The following is a 17762-nucleotide window of genomic DNA, read 5'->3' as shown; positions in this document are numbered from 1 at the left end:
GACTGTTGATTTTAGCACTGAAAATAATGTGTCCCAGGAACTTCTCAGTGCTGGGCAAACAGGATGGTTTGTCACCCTACATTTGACTCAGTTCTGATGGCAATGCAATAAATTTCAGTTGACCAAAATATTTTCTATACCTTGCTTACCAAAAAAGGTAAATCATAGGAAAATATATTAAGATCAGAGCAAGCCCGGCACAGTGGTATGATCTGTAGTCCCAGCTATTTGGGAGGCTGACATGGGAGGATTGCTTGAGCCCTGGGGATTCTGATATAAACATATAAATATATATATTTATATCATAACTTAAGAAAATAAATACCACACCCACCACAAAACTTCTTTGCTATTTTGGGGTCAGAACATATTTGCCTCAAATCTCTTATACTTACATATTTATATTTAGTGATTTTCAAAATATCAGGTGTGACTCATCAAAAGTTCGATTATGTTTGTGACAGAGGAGTTACTAAGATTGGAAAATGGAGTATAGTGTTAGAATATTTTCTGTAGCAAGTTGGAGTTAATTTTGTGGCATGAGCATTGGTCTTGGAGTTGGAAGACTTCTAATGACTCTTAACTCGCATATAGAGGGTGACTTTCACAAGTTATTTTTCAAAACATTCTTGAGGATTAGTTTCCTTGTCTATAACAAGGACAAAGAACAAGAGGGATAAAAACAACCAAGTGTTACCTAAAGAAATACGTTGGCCAGAAACTCCATTTCCTGTGCATTTTGTTTAGTTGAAATTTTCATCCCTTTGTTGAGTAAGAGAGGGTAAAAAAAAAAAAAAATCCCACCACAGTAGTCATTAGTGTTGTCTAGCATGTATACCTTATGGGAGGACGATTTAAGTCATTGTCGGGCTGGGTGCAGTGGCTCACGCCTGTAATCCCAGCATTTTGGAAGGCCTAGGCAGGTGGATCACAAGGTCAGGAGTTCAAGACCAGCCTGGCCAGTATGGTGAAACCCCGTCTCTACCAAAACTACAAAAATCAGCTGGGCATGGTGGCACTCACCTGTAGTCCCAGCTACCTGGGAGGCTGAGGCACAAGAATGACTCGAACCTGGGAGGTGGAGGTTGCAGCAAGCCGAGATGGTGCCATGGCCCTCCAGCCTGGGTGACAGAGTGAAACTCAGTCTCAAACAAACAAACAAAAAAAGTCATTTTCATGATTCATTGTCTTTTCTTTCTGAACTGTGGCCAATACACAATTATGTCATGAGACACAGCCCTTTCTGTTCACAGGTATTTTTCCAGCAGATCCCACACTCCATTTACCCAGATGCTCTGGTTGCGTCTTAGTCTGTGTGGAGCTAAGATTTACCCAGATGCTCTGGTTGTGTCTTAGTCTGTGTGGAGCTAAGAGGGGCCTTGTTCTGAGGAAGACTTGCCCTCAGTTTGGCCGGAGAGATCACATATGCCGGCAGCTGCTTATTTCACAGGTGAAAGAACAGCCTGTGTTTATGAGTGATACAATATTTGCTGAGCCTCTCCCAGCTTTGCCTTGTTTAAGAGTTCTGGTGACTCCCTTAGAACTTCCTTCAATGATTACCTGGTTTAAGTAGAAAAGAAAAAAAAGGAGCCGGAAAATATACAGAATCAAGCTGCCACAAGGTACAAGCAGATTTGCTGTGAAGAAACAGTGGAAGGGGACCAGTGGAATAGGATGAAGAGCATCAGTGTCAGAGCTCTGACTCTGAGAGCCAGGCTTGTGAATGTGACATCAGGCAACTTGTATTCTATCAGTCTTTGTTTCTTCCTCTGCTAAATGGAGGTAATACCTATTTCAATAAGTTAAGTGTGATAAAAAACAAATAAGTCTGACAGATGATAGGAACTCAGAAATAGTAGCTATTACTACCTAGAATGATTGTTGCTGTGTTTGACATTCATGCGTTTTTGCTAGTGCAGCAGAACTGTTCAGCTCATTCTGTGTCCCATTTGATCAGTGTGCAGTGACATTCGGAAGCTAAGCAACCACCTCCACGTAACCTACGAATCAAAGAAGAAATCACGAAGTGACAAAGCATTTTCACTGAGCAATAACGAAAACATTATATCAAAATTTATGTGATACAGATAAAAGCAGTGCTTAGGAGGAAATTGTGGCTTGAAATACATATATTGGAAAAGAAGAAAGGCTTAGAGTCAGTGCTCTAATCATCTACCTTAAGAAGTCAGAAAAGAGAGAAGCAATTAAACCCAAAGAAAAGAGAAGGAAGGAAACTAAAAAAAAAAAAAAACCAAAAATAAATGAAATGGAAAAGAGAAGAATACTAGAGTCCCATTTAATTCCATGGTGATCAGAAGTGCACCCTCTAAGATTACAATCATTTAAAATTTGGTGATACTTGCTTTGTGACCCAGACAATGGTCTGTTTTGGTAAATATTCCTTGAGCATTTAAAAAGAATATATGTTCTGCAGTTGCTAGGTGTTGAGTTCTTCCAAGGCGGTCTATATTCTCACTAATTTTTGGCTACTTGTTCTATCAGTTACTGAGAGAGGAAACTAGAATCTCCAACTTTGTGGATTTGTCTGTTTTTCTTTTAGTTCTATTCATTTTCGCTTAGTGTCTTTTGGGGCAATGTTATTGCACACATAGACATTTAGGCTTCTTATGTCTTCCTGATAAATTGGCCCTTTTATATTTATGAATAATTTATCTCCGCCAGTATTCTTTGTCATAAATACTACTTTAAAAAATACTAATACAGCCACACTGGCTTTCTTATGACTAGTGATAGCATGTATATATTTTCCTACCCTTTTCGTTCAATCTAACTCTGTCCTCACACACAAAAGTGTATCTTTTGTAAGCAGTGTATTTACTCTGTCACTATTTGCCTTTTCAAAAAATTTATTTATTTATTATACCTTAAGTTCTAGGATACATGTGCAGAACGAGCAGGTTTGTTACATAAGTATACATGTGCCATGATGGTTTGCTGCACCCATCAACCCATCATCTACATTAGGTATTTCTCCTAATGCTATCCCTCCCCTTGCCAGTCCTCACCCCCCGACAGGCCCCAATGTGTGATGTTCTCCTCCCTGTGTCCACGTGTTCTCAGTGGACACAGTTCTCAGTTCAACTCTCACTTATGAGCAAGAACATCCACGTTTGGTTTTCTGTTCCTGTGTTAGTTTGCTGAGAATGATGGTTTCCAGCTTCATCCATGTCCCTGCAAAGGACATGAACTCATTCTTTTTTATGGCTGCATAGTATTCCATGATGTATATGTGCCACATTTTCTTTATCCAGTCCACCATTGATGGGCATTTGGGTTGGTTCCAAGTCTTTGTTATTGTAAATAGTGCTACAGTAAACCTATGCGTGCATGTATCTTTATAGTAGAATGATTTATAACCCTTCAGGTATAATTTATACCCAGTAATGGGATTGCTGGGTCAAATGGTATTTCTGGTTCTAGATCCTTGAGGAATTGCCACACTCTTCCACAATGGTTGAACTAATTTACAGTCCCACCAACAGTGTACAAGCATTCCTATTTCTCTACATCCTCTCCATCATCTGTTCTTTCCTGACTTTTTAATAATTGCCATTCTAACTGGCATGAGATGGTGTCTCATTATGGTTTTGATTTGCATTTCTCTGACCAGTGATGATGAACATTTTTTATGTTTGTTGGCCACATAAATGTCTTCTTTTAAGAAGTGTTTGTTCATCTCCTTCATCCACTTTTTGATGAGGTTGTTTTTTTCTTATAAATTTGTTTAAGTTTCTTGCAGATTCTGGATATTAGCTCTTTGTCAGATGGATAGACTGCAAAAGTTTTCTCCCATTCTGTAGGTTGCCTGTTCACTCTGATGATAGTTTCTTTTGCTGTGCAGAAGCTCTTTAGATCCCATTTGCCAATTCTGGCTTTTGTTGCAATTGCTTTTGGTATTTTAGTCATGAAGTCTTTGCCCATGCCTATGTCCTGAATGGTATTGCCTAGGTTTTCTTCTAGGATTTTTATGGTTTTAGGTCTTATGTTTAAGTCTTTAATCCATCTTGAGTTAATTTTTGTATAAGGTGTAAGGAAGGGGTCCAATTTCAGCTTTCTGCATATGGCTAGCTAATTTTCCCAACACCATTTATTAAATGTGAAATCCTTTCCCCATTGCTTGTTTTTGTCAGGTTTGTCAAAGATGAGATGGTTGTAGAAGGGTGGTGTTATTTCTGAGACTCTGTTCTTTTCCATTGGTCTATATATCTGTTTTGGTACCAGTACCATGCTGTTTTAGTTGCTGTAGCCCTGTGTAGTTTGAAGTCAGGTAGGTAGCGTGTTGCCTCCAGCTTTGTTCTTTTTGCTTAGGATTGTCTTGGCTGTATGGGCTCTTTTTTGGTTCCATATGAAATTTAAAGTAGTTTTTTCTAATTCTGTGAAGAAAGTCAGTGGTAGCTTGATGGGAATAACATTGAATCTATAAATTACTTTGGGCAGTATGGCCATTTTCACGATATTGATTCTTTCTATCCATGAGCATGGAATGTTTTTCCATCTGTTTGTGTCCTCTCTTATTTCCTTGAGAAGTGGTTGGTAGTTCCCTTGAAAACGTCCTTCACATCCCTTGTAAGTTATATCCCTAGGTACTTTATTCTCTTTATAGCAATTGCAAATGGGAGTGCACTCATGATTTGGCTCTCTGTTTATTATTGGTAAATAGGAATGCTTGCGATTTTTGAACATTGATTTTGTATCCTGAGACTTTGCTGAAGTTGCTTATCAGCTTAAGGAGTTTTTGGGCTGAGATGGTGGGATTTTCTAAACATACAGTCATGTCATCTGCAAACAGAGACAGTTTGATTCATTTCTTCCTGTTTGAATATGCTTTATTTCTTTCTCTTGCCTGATTGCTGTGGCCAGAACTTCCAGTACTATGTTAAATAAGAGTGGTGAGAGACGGCATCCTTGTCTTTGCTGGTTTTCAAAGGAAATGCTTCCATTCAGTATGATATTGGCTGTGGGTTTGTCATAAGTAGCTCTTATTATTTTGAGATAAGTTCCATCAATACCTAGTTTATTGAATGTTTTTAGTATGAAGCGGTGTTGAATTTTATCGAAAGCCTTTTCTGTATCTATTGAGATAATCATGTGGTTTTTGTCGTTGGTTCTGTTCATGTAATGAATTACATTTACTGATTCAGTTTGCCAGTATTTTATTGAGGATTTTCACATCAATGCTCATCAGGGCTATTTGCCTGAAATTTTCTTTTTTTGTTGTGTCTTTGCCAGGTTTTGGTATCAGGATGATGCTGGCCTCATAAAATGAGTTAGGGAAGATTCCCTTTTTCTATTGTTTGGAATAGTTTTAGAAGGAAGGGTACCAGCCACTCTTTGTACCTCTGGTGGAATTCGGCTATGAATCTGTCTGGTCCTGGCATTTTTTTTTTTTTTTTTTTTTTTTTTAGTTAATAGATTATTAATTACTGCCTCAGTTTCAGAGCTTGTTATTGGTCTATTCAGGCATTTGACTTCTTCCTGGTTTAGTCTTGGGAGGGTGTTTGCGACCAGGAATTTATCCATTTCTTCTAGATTTTCTAGTTTATTTGCATAGAGGTGTTTATAGTATTCTCTGATGGTAGTTTGTATTTCTGTGGGATCAGTGTGTCATCCCCTTTATCATTTTTTATTGTGTCTATTTGATTCTTCTCTCTTTTCTCCTTCATTAATCTGGCTAGCAGTCTATCTATTTTGTTAATCTTTTCGAAAATCCAGCTCCTGGATTCATTGATTTTTTTTTTAAGGGTTTTTTGTGTCTCTATCTCCTTCAGTTCTGCTCTTAACTTAGTTCTTTCTTGTCTTCTGCTATTTTTTGAATTTGTTTGCCCTTGCTTCTCTAGTTCTTTTAATTGTGATGTTAGGGTGTTGATTTTAGCTCTTTCCTGCTTTCTCATGTGGGCATTTAGTGCTATAAACTTCCCTCTAAACACTGCTATGGCTGTGTCCCAGAAACTCTGGTATGTTGTGTCTTTGTTCTAATTGGTTTCAAAGAACTTATTTATTTCTGCCTTAATTTCATTATTTACCCAGTAATTAATCGGGAGCAGGTTGTTCAGTTTCCATGTAGTTGTGCCGTTTTGAGTGAGTTTCTTAATACTGAGTTGTAATTTGATTTCACTGTGGTCTGAGAGACTGTTGTTATTTCCATTCTTTTGCATTTGCTGAGGAGTGTTTGCTTCCAATTATGTGATCAATTTTAGAATAAATACAATGTGATGCTGAGAAGAACATATATTCTGTTGATTTGGGGTGGGGAGTTCTGTAGATGTCTGTTAGGTTCACTTGGTCTGGAGCTGAGTTCAAGTCCTGAATATCCTTGTTAATTTTCTGTCTCCATCAAATATTGACAGTGGCGTGTTAAAGTCTCCTAGTATTATCATGTGGGAGTCTAAGTCTCTTTGTAGGTCTCTAAGAACTTGCTTTATGCATCTGGGTGCTGCTGTATTGGGTGCATATGTATTTAGGATAGTTAGCTCTTCTTTTTGCATTGATCTCTTTACCGTTATGTAATGCCGTTCTTTGTCTTTTTTGATCTTTGTTAGTTTAAAGTCTATTTTATCAGAGACTAAGATTGCAACCTCTGCTTTTTTTTTTTTTCTTTTCTTGGTAAATGTTCCTCCATCCTTTTTATTTTGAGCCCTTGTGTGTCTTTGCACATGGGATGGGTCTCCTGAACACAGCACACCAATGGGTCTTGACTCTTTATCCAACTTGCCAGCCTGTGTCTTTTGATTGGGGCATTTAGCCCATTTACATTTAAGGTTAATTTTGTTATGTGTGAATTTGATCCTGTCATTATGATGCTTGTTGGTTATTTTGCGCATTAGTTGATGCAGTTTATTCATAGTGTCTACGGTCCTTACATTTTGGTATGTTTTTGCAGTGGCCATTTGCCTTTTAAATGGCATGTTACAGTTTATTTCCAATTAATGTGATTATTAAGATGGTTGAGTTTTAATCTGCCCATCTGTGACTTGTTCCTTTATTTCTCCTTTTCTGCCTTCTTTTGAATTATTCAAATATTTTCAATATTCTGTTTATCTTCTTTATTAAGTTTTTAGCAATTATTTCCTAATGTTACAGTATGTGTTTTTAAATTAGCACATCTACCTGGGATTAATTTCATACCACTTTCTATGCAATATAAATAGTATAGTTTAATTTCATCCAATACTAGTTTTAATAGTCCTTTTTTTTTTTTGAGCCCAATCTATCTCCTGGGCTCAAGCAATCCTCCTGCAACAACCTACTGAGGAGCTGAGACTACAGGCACATGCCACCATACCCAGCTAATTTTTTAAATTTTTAGTAGAGATATTGTCTCGCTACATTGCTCAGGCTGGTCTTGAACTTCTGAGCTCAAGCGATCCTCCCGCCTTGGCCTCCTAAGGTGCTGGGATTACAGGTGTGAGCCACCGTGGCTGGCTAATAGTAAGTAAAAGTAATTTTACTTACTCCATTCAATTCTTAATGCTATTGTTGTGACATAGTTTATTTTATAATAATACTTTGTTATTTTTACTTTGATTAGTCAGGTTTCAGTGAAATAAAAAACATAGTTGATAATATTTATCCACATATTTAACATTTACATGACTCTTCATTCCTTCTTGCAGATTCCAGTTATCATGTTAGATTATTTCCCTTCAGATTCATTCATTTGCCTGCCTATTCCCAGAATAGGCAATCACCACTTTATATAAAAGTCACCTCTAGTATTTGCTCTCTATGGAAGGTCTTAAGTCTCTCTGGAATTTGTTCATTTATATTTCTTTGTCTTCAGAGTTCTCTCATATTTAAGGAAAAATATGAGCTTTTTAATCCACCAGTGTTTTGTTTGTTTTTGATAAGAGTGAACGTCTCCAAAACAGCAGCTGAACCTCCATTTCTTGAAGTGTGTGTCTAATGACAATAAATTGTCTCAGCTCTAGTTGTCTGGAAATGTCCTTGTTTTACTTTCATTTTAAAATGAATTTTCAGTGGGTATAGAATTTTAAGTGGAGTTTTTTCCTAAAGATACCAGTCCATTGAATAGCAGCTTCCATAGTTTGTATTGAAAACTCAGTCTTTTTTTTTTTTTTTTTTTTGAGATGGAGCTTCACTCTTGTTACCCAGGCTGGAGTGCAATGGCGCGATCTCAGCTCACCACAACCTCCATCTCCAGGGTTCAAGCAATTCTCCTGCCCCAGCCTCCCAAGTAGTTGGGACTACAGGCATGTGCCACCATGCCCAGCTAATTTTTGTATTTTTAGTAGAGACAGGATCTCACCATGTTGACCAGGATGGTCTCGATCTCTTGATCTTGTGATCCACATGCCTCAGCCTCCAAAAATGCTGGGATTATAGGCGTGAGCCACCACTCCTGGCCCCTTATTTTTTAATGTTGTTTTTCTGAAGATAATGTCTGTTTTCCACTGGTTGCTTGACAACTGCCCCTACAAATCCTGGCTACCTTTGCATTCATAATCTCCAGTCTCAGCCTCTTCCACCTAGTTAGACCACTCCTTGTGCTGTCCTGGAAAATTTCCCCAGCAAGATAACTTGGGTCAGTATGGGGCTGTGAGAATTGATTAACCCACTGATTCTTACCTGAGATTAGCTACTTATGTTTTCTTGCAGGTTTTGCTTAGACCTTCTGCCTCATTCACATATACACACTTTTTTTAGGGTAAAGTCCACCTTTTGCCCAATATTTGAGAGTTATTGAGGGTTTATTATAGGCCAGCCACTTTTCATGTACTGTATCTCTTTTAATCTTTGTGACAAGCACATAAGACACAATAATAGAAGTGGAGAAAAGAAAGAATAATAGTACTTAAACAGTATTACCAAGTGCCTGGCATTGTTCTGAGCATTTTACATGTTTGTGCAAACATATATGTACATGTGTACATACATATCTATATGCACACATATGCATATGTGTACATATACATACACACGCACACATACATGTGTATACATATGCATGTGTGCACATGTACATATATGCATATACATATGTACATAGGTGTGTGTACCTGCATATACATATGTACATGTACGTGCATATGTGTATGTGTATGTGCACACATATGTGTGCATATATGTGCATGCGTGTGTACATGTACATATATATGTACAAACATAAAATGCTCAAGACTATATATATGTATATATGTGTACATATATTGCTCTGAGTATTTTACATATATATATACACACACACACACACATTTAATTCTTACATCAACCTCATAGATAGGTACTATTTTATAATTTTTGCTTTACAGACAAATAGTCCAAGAAACTATAGGGGTTAGGTAACTACCCCTCAGACCCCCAAAAGCACACACAATATATAAATAGAGTTCAGAATTCAAATCTAGTCAGGTTGGTTCCAGAATCGGTGCTTTTAACCATCTCATGACTGGTCATATTGTTCTCATTTTACAGAGCAGACGACTGAATTTTACAGGAGTCAGGTGAACTCCTCTGAGTGTCAGTGGTAGGAAGTGGTGACACTGGGGTTTGAACCAGGCTCCAAAGCCCTTGCTTTTTCCCCTGTACCACGTTTCTTCCCAAAGAAGAGAAGAAAAGTGTTTTCACTTTTAGAATTCTACTTTAGAAGGATCCTGTGAGAATTTCACGAGGACTTGAGAGGGGACCAGACAGCATCCTTTTGCTCTTCATGACAGTGATGTCTTCTCAAGCATATGGTCTATTGGCCTATTTATAGCCAGGCACTGCATGGGGGTCATTTTTCCCGCTGACATGTATTATCTCCCAACACCTCCAGGATTGATAGCTGAGCACTTTACTGTATTGATAGCTCCATGAGTGTCTGCTTTGGGAGTGGAAGGATGGCAGAGCTCAGCCTTGAGGTCCTCCGCCTACACTGGGGACATGTGAGGCTCACCTGATATGTGCATATTCCTTTGGGCTTGAACACATGTATTCCTTGGGTATTTCATGCATTGGCCAGCTAGAAAGGGAGTCCTTGAGAGGGTCTGAGGACAGTATCTATTGTTGAAGATTCCCAGGATCAGTCTGGGAGAGGGAGTTGATTGTGCTGTGTAGGGTGTTTACGAGGTGAGCCTGGAGTACTGTGGAAGCTGCGGGGTGTATTCTGCAGTGGGAGCCACGTGGAGCGTATGGGTCACACCTGATCTCTGACACCGACCACCCTTCTTTGCAGTGTGGAGGCTGCCAGCATTGGATTCGTTGTTGTTATCGACAGACGAAGAGACAAGTGGAGCTCCGTAAAGGCGTCCTTGACACGAATAGCTGTAAATATTTATTTTTGTGCTATTATTATAAAAGTCATTTAAATTGTCTAGTCACCTATTTCATATCAAAGTCCCGGGGAAAAGGCAATTATGATTACTATTATTTTGAGACAGAGTTTTGCTCTCATCCCCCAGGCTTGGTGCAGTGGCGCGATCTTGGCTCACTGCAACCTCCACCTCCCAGGTTCAAGCGATTCTCCTGTCTCAGCCTCCCAAGAATCTGGGATGACAGGCATGCACCACCATGCCCGGCTCACTTTGTATTTTTAGTAGAGATGGGGTTTCTCCATGTTGGTCAGGCTGGTCTCAAACTTCCAACCTCAGATGAGCCTCCTGTCTCGGCCTCCCAAAATGCTGGGATTACAGGCATGAGCCACCACACCCGGCCAAGGCAGTTATTTTTATGTCAAATTTTGGGAAGGTCTTTGTAACAGGTGCTGTTATGCCACATCCTTATCTCCTCTGCCATCTGCAGGTCACCTGCAAACAATTCTGAGCATATCAAAGACTTCCTAAGGCTCTCTGCCTTACTGACTTCTCTGCTCACTGAAGAGGGGCAGGTGGGGAGTGCTGGGAAGTGAATGTCCTGGGGGTAACCTGTGACCAATGAGTTGTAGGATTTGGTAGATAAACACCCCAGCTTCCGTACCTGCACTGGGGTAGTTCTAAGGTGTGTTCCACACCGTGTCCCAGAGGGTCTCTGCCCCCTCAGCCTGCACAGTAACCCCCTCACTGACACGCTGGCACTCTATTCATCGTCTTCCCTCCACTCCCTCATTCATGCTTCCTGGAATCACTTCCCTGACAAACTACTTGGACCTAAATCCTTGTCAGAGGATTTGCTTTGGGGGCGATTCAATTTAAGACAGTCTTTATTTCAGTATTCAAATTATTATTATTATTATTATTATTATTATTATTATTATTGAGACATAGTCTCACTCTGTCGCCCAGGCTGGAGTGCAGTGGCTCAGCTAACTGCAACCTCTGCCTCCCAGGTTCAAGTGAATCTCATGCCTTAGCCTCCCAAGTAGCTGGGATTACAGGCATGCGCCACCACTTCAGCTAATTTTTGTATTTTTAGTAGAGATTGGATTTCACCATGTTGGCCAGGCTAGTCTCGAACTCCTGACCTCAAGTGATCCACCCGCCTTGACCTCTGAAAGTACTGGGATTACAGGCGTGAGCCACTGTGCCTGGCCAAATTATTTCTTCTTATTAGAAAGACAATGGCAAAACCAGACACAACGATATTTAAGTAGCGTGGTGGGAGGTGTGCTTGCATTCGGCATTGAATTATATCACCTTGGATTGGCCTCCTTTTCCTTATAGTCTGATTTTGATCCCTGCTTTTTGTCTTTCAACAAGTAGATGTGTCCTTCCTCTGTAGGGACCTCAGACTTGTGAACTCCGCCACAAGCAGAGACACCCTAGGGCCAGCTAAGTCAGCATTTTTACCTGAGCATAGTCTCTCTGGGGCAGTTGGGACTGGCTAAAGAGGATGGATGTGGTAGAGTGGGAGAGCTTGAGCAGGAGGCCGGACACGAGAGGGACATTTGCAACCTCACCTAAACCTGCTTCCAGAAGCAGTCACACATGCAAACGTGCACACACACCGAGTCCCTCTCAGGTTGCTCTAGAGCCTCATCCAAACGCACAGATCACGTCTCAGCTAAGACCGTCTGTCTTGGCACAACACAGCGCAAGGTTCTTCAGTTAGGAGCTGCCGTTTAAAGGTGAGGTAGGGAGTCCTCCCGCTGCGGCAGCGACTGTTTCCTCCCTTTAGTTTAGTTTTGGATATGGGATTTCTTTGGGATAACTGCAGCCGTGGTTGATGCCCGTGACAATTCCAGAGGTCTGGCCTCTAGAGAGGTCTGATTTTCCAGGGTCCATACATAATACATGAGTAATCTAATATCTGACCCTGCGTCCCAGAATTACATTGATCACTTCTTATGTAAAACATGCTATAGTGAAGGGATCCCCAGATCTGGGCACCTGCCAGAATCTCTTCAAGTGATCATGAAAATGCCTAGATTTCATCCCAGTCCTAATGAATCAAAATAGTCTGGAGTAAAGACCTGATTTGAAAAAAAAAAAAAAAGCCCCGTAGGAGGTTGCTTTGGGGAACCACTGGAAGAACGGAAAGCTATGGCAATTCCCATGCAGACTTGGGTTCCTAAGATTGCCCCTAAGCAATGACATGAATCTGGACTATCTCATGGCTCAGAACCTTGCCTTGAGATGAGGGCAACACAACTTAGCAATAATATACATCAAGAATACTTAAAATACTGACTCTTTGATTCAGTAATTATTCTACAAATATAGCCTAAGAAAATATTCCAAGATGTGGCTAAAGGTGTTCATTTCAGTATTACTTACAATAGCAAAATTATCAAAAAGCCAAAATAATTAACAACAAGGGATTGGTTAAAAAAAATAATATTTTCAAAGAATTTATTAATAACAGGAACAAAAGCCTGTGGTATAATATTCAGTGAAAAGGCAGGTTACAAAATATTTTAATAATATGAGCTTAACCATGAGAAAAATATTTAAACAGAGAAAACATTCTATTTACATTCTATAAGTAAACAGATGGAAATACTAAGTATAACAATGAATACCCATGAGTGAGTTTTCACTTTCTAATATATACTTTTATTAATTTCCCAACTCTTGTATAAATAATATGAATTATTTTTATAATCAGAAAACATTTTTCCTTGCTTGGTTTCCTTTGGTTTTTCAGAAGGGGTTAGGATTATCTGACCTCTGAGGTCTCTTTCAGCCCTGAAATCTGGTGAAATTTACAACCGTGGCACCCATTTTAACTTCTCCTTCTGTGATCTTGGGTAAAGGGAGACCAAAGTAGATCCTGGTAATGGATGTGACATTTTCTCTCTTTCCTGACACTTTTCATTGATGCTCGCAGGTGGCATTTCCAGGAAACTTACAGCTCATATTCATCCTTCGTCCATCTCGCCTTATCCAGAGGACATTCACTGACATTGGCATTAAATACTATCGAAATGAATTTAAAACAAAAGTGCCGGTAAGCATGACCTTTCATATTGCCTCATTTGGTTAGGGCATCTGGCAAAGATGGCATTTGGGCAGGGTCTCTGGGAAAGGTAAGATTCAACAGGGAGAGAGGGAGAAAAGGATTTTCTGGGCTAAGGGGCCTGCATGTGTGAAGGCACAGAGGCAGGAAGTACATGCCTTACTAAGGCCCATGGGAAGCTTCATTTCTGTTGGAGTTCAAAAACAGTAATCTTTCGGAAGAAAGAGTAAGAAACATGGAGTAGATCTTCAGTGTGAGGAGGCAGGGTTTGGATTTTATTCGGTAGACAGTGGGGATCCCGGGAAGGTTTTCTAGGTGGGGAGTGGCATGGTAAAATTAGTCTGAAGGTGGCGTCTAAGATGATAGAAAGACACTTGGGAGGAAGCTAACTTGTACAGATGAAACAAAACACAGATCTAAAATACAGGGGTGACATAAACGTAGGAAACTGGATAGAGGGCATGTGATGTTCTTTGTGCTGTTCTTATTCTTGCAGCTTTTCTGTGAATTTGAAATTAGTTTCAACTAAACATAAAAGAAAAATATATATTAGAAAATGTAATATATAATCACTATAGACTTATCTACATTTTATTTTTCAATGCAGATAATTTGCATGACTAATGTGCCTACATTTTAAGGATAGAATTCAATTCATTTTGATAAATGTATATAGACATGTAACACCACCCAGTCAGGATGTGGAACAGTAATCTTTTGGAAGAAAGAGTAAGAAACTAAAGACAGAGACACTCTGTCTTAAAAAAAGAAAATAGGCCCGACGGCTCACACCTGTAATCCCAGCACTTTGGGAGGCTGAGGCGGAATCACGAGGTCAGGAGATCGAGACCATCCTGGCCAACATGCTTAAATCCTATCTCTACTAAAAATACAAACATTAGCTGGGCATGGTCGTGCACGCCTGTAGTCCCAGCTACTTGGGAGGCTGAGGCAGGGAAATCACTTGAACTCAGGAGGCGGTGGTTGCCGTGAGCCAGGATGGCACCACTGCACCACCCTGCCAGCTATTTTTTGTATTTTTTATAGGGACGGAGTTTCACCATGTTGCCCAGGCTGGTCTCAAACTCTTGGGCTCAAGCCATCTGCCCATCTTGGCCTCCCAAAGGGCTGGGACTACAGGCATGAGCCACCACGCCTGGCCCTTTCTTTGTCTTTTATGCTACCTAAGCATATCACCTGGAGGCCCACGGTACTTATCTGTTCTCTACTGGTGATGTGAATGTTGATCCCCTAATCAAAATGTTTCCATTTTCCCAAATATTAAATAGATGCTTTCCCTTGCAACTAATAATTTTTGCAGAGACACTTTAAGACCATGCAAATATCCTACTCCTTAAGAAAGTTCAATCTCAGGCTGGGCTCAGTGGTTCACGCCTGTAATCCCGGCACTTTGGAAGGCTGAGGCGGGCGGATCACCTGAGGTCGGGAGTTCGAGGCCAGCCTGACCAACATGGAGAAACCCGTCTCTACTAAAAATACAAAATTAGCCGGACATGGTGGTTAACGCCTATAATCCCAGCTACTTGGGAGGCTGAGACAGGAGAATCACTTGAACCCGGGAGGTGGAGATTACAGTGAGCCGAGATCACGCCATTGCACTCCAACTTGGGGAGCAGGAGCGAAACTCAGTCTCAAAAAAAAAAAAGTGTTTTTTGTATTTTTAGTGGAGATGGGGTTTCACCATGTTGGCCAGGCTGGTCTTGAACTCCTGACCTTAGGTGATCCACCTGCCTCAGCCTCCCAAAGTGCTGGGATTACAGGCATGAGTCACCGCACCTGACCCTGCTGTTCTTAATTATTGTGGTGCTCCAGCTGTCCCAGATTTGGCCAGTGGGAAACCCCTCAGGCTGACTTCTGTGTCCTTGTGACGTGTCTCTATCATGGTTTTTTTTTTTTTTTTTTTTTTTTTTTTAGCACTTCCTTAGTTCTGGCCGGATGTGATCATCTAGGCCCCTCCTGCATGCTGTGATGCAGCTGTGTTACTGGCCATTTCTCTCCAGAGCCCTGGCTCCTTTTGGTGTTGAATAGTATCAGAGTCCACGATCTGGATGCAAGATGTGCTTTTTCTACTTGGTATCTTTGTTTTCAGGCTCCTTCAGCAGACAGAAGCTGTAAATATATGCATGTACATGCACATACACATGTACATATTTGTAATTACAAATATTCTAGAAATCGTAAGTTCATACTGATACCTTAAATTTCAGCCCATGTAAGATGTATATTTAAGTGAGGGTAAAGTCGAGGGGAGAACCGTATGTCCAGTAGGTTCCCATTTGGGTGAAATAAGAGGTCTGTATGTATGATTGTGCATTGATCATTTTGAGAAGGATACACAAGATACACGAAACCTGGTTAAAAGTGTTTGCCTTCTGGATATCCACCTAGATGGCTGGGGCTAAGTGGGAGGTGGGAAGATTTTTCTATTTAGATAGACTTTTTCTGTTCAAATTTATTACTATCTATAAATATTATCTATTCAAAATAAACAAAATATTAGCTTTAATTAAAATTACTCTGAAAGAAGGCTGGGTGTGGTGGCTCACACCTGTAATTCCAACACTTTAAGAGGCCAAGATGGGTAGATCATCTGAGGTCAGGAGTTCAAGACCAGCCTGGCCAACATGGCAAAACCCCATCTCTACTAAAAATGCAAAAATTAATTGGGCATGGTGGTGTGCACCTGTAGTCCCAGCTACTTGGGGGGCTGAGGCAGGAGAATCGCTTGAACCCAGGAGGCAGAGGCTGCAGTGAGCTGAGATTGCACTGCTGCACTCCAACCTGGGTGACAGAGCAAGACCTTGTCTCAATACATACATACATACATACTCTGAAAGAATATTTAACCTATCTCAGTGAAGACTTACCATCTTAGACAAGGGATTTTTCTCTCTCCTTTCTTGCTTTTATTTTTCTTGTTTTGGTTCCATCTTATATTAATAATTAAATTTCTGAAAATCCTTTCTTTCATACTTTGGGGATAAGCCAAACTCAAAATGGATTTCCCATTCTGTTGTTAATACTCATTTTGAAATCCTTGTGTGTTTAAGGAAAATGTGAGGCCTGAGTTCCTTGCTCAGTTTTCCTAACTTCAGTAACAGTTGATGTTTGGGAAGAGATGGTGACCGACAAGCAGCCAGTGACTTGTCATCGTTATGAGTTTGCCTCACCTTCGGAAATGAAGACTCATCAATTCTTCTTGCCACTCAAAAACATCTGGAGTTTAAACTGAGCATTTGGCCAAGTGTCATACATATTTCCCTGATGGCATATTAAACACATGTGTTTTGTATGTATTATACATGTGATCTAGGCGTGCTCGTATGTACACAGGCACATTTGTGCCTTCTGCCCTCCTTTTCACAGGGCGCGTCTGCACTGTGAAGGGACTACTTTATCTCCATACTCTGACTTCAGCTGCTTCTATTTGTGGTAGTGTATGTTAATTCCCTACCTGTCCTGCTTTTGATTTTAAACTTAAAATCAACCTTTTTTTTTTTCCTTTTGAGACGGAGTTTTTGCTCTTATTGCCCAGGCTGGAGTGCAATGGCACGATCTCAACTCACTGCGACCTCTGCCCCCTGGGTTAAAGTGATTCTCCTGCCTCAGCCTCCTGAGTAGCCAGGATTACAGGCATACCACCACGCCCAGATAATTTTGTAGTTTTAGTAGGGATGGGGTTTTGCCATGTTGGCTAGGCTGGTCTAGAACTCTTGACCTCATGATCCGCCACCTCAGCCTCCCAAAGTGCTGGGATTACGGGCATGAGCCACTGTGCCCGGCCAAAATCAACTTTTGAAAAAGCTCTCAGTCACCCAAACCCTGGGTACGCCGAGTAGGGCATTCTTGAGTGCAGGTTTACCCTGTAAGTTACCATTTCACCTGACGCACGAGGTCACACTCCCTGGTAGTGCTGATGCTCCAGAATGGCAGAGTCTGAAGTTACCAGGCTCGATGAAATCTATCTTGAAAATATGTGTTGCCTTCTTAATGACAGTTCAAATTGTCAGTTTATCTTCTTTATTTTTAAAACGTGGTTGTGATATTAGCACTTTACTTTGGAGCTTCCTGGCCTCCTTATTATTACATCTTCCTGCTCATTTATAGTTAGATGATTATATTTTCACGGGTAGCAGAGTAAAGGAGTTTATTTTACATGACTGGTACAGGAATCAGGTGGGCCAGGGATGTAATTGTAGTCAAGTGACAGCCTCCCTCTACCTCTAGGTATGGAGGGGAAGTACTTTGATGTAGTAAATGGTTTTCATTTTGTTTGTTTGAGACAGTCTTGCTCCGTCACCCAGGCTGGAGTGCAGTGGCACCATCATGACTCGCTGCAGCCTCAACCTCCTGGGCTCAAGTGATCCTCTCACCTTGGCCTCCCAGCA

General features: G+C 40.5%; 1 protein-coding gene across 7 annotated transcripts in view; it reads left to right on the top strand.

Moving 5' to 3' along the window:
* The window catches only part of MCF2L2 (MCF.2 cell line derived transforming sequence-like 2), a 279331-nt gene that overhangs the window by 82548 nt on the left and 179021 nt on the right, over window positions 1-17762 (top strand). For all 7 annotated transcript variants that reach the window (XM_064366851.1, XM_064366850.1, XM_064366853.1 and 4 more), the window contains 2 exons: window positions 10196-10286; window positions 13225-13344. In XM_064366851.1, the coding sequence (XP_064222921.1) occupies window positions 10196-10286; window positions 13225-13344 (211 nt within the window). The remainder of the gene's footprint in view (window positions 1-10195; window positions 10287-13224; window positions 13345-17762) is intronic.

The sequence above is a fragment of the Aotus nancymaae genome, unplaced genomic scaffold (genome assembly GCF_030222135.1).
Source record: "Aotus nancymaae isolate 86718 unplaced genomic scaffold, 86718_ANA_hifiasm-v0.15.2.pri h1tg000067l, whole genome shotgun sequence".
Classification (NCBI taxonomy): domain Eukaryota; kingdom Metazoa; phylum Chordata; class Mammalia; order Primates; family Aotidae; genus Aotus; species Aotus nancymaae.
This window is presented reverse-complemented; position numbering and strand designations above follow the sequence as displayed.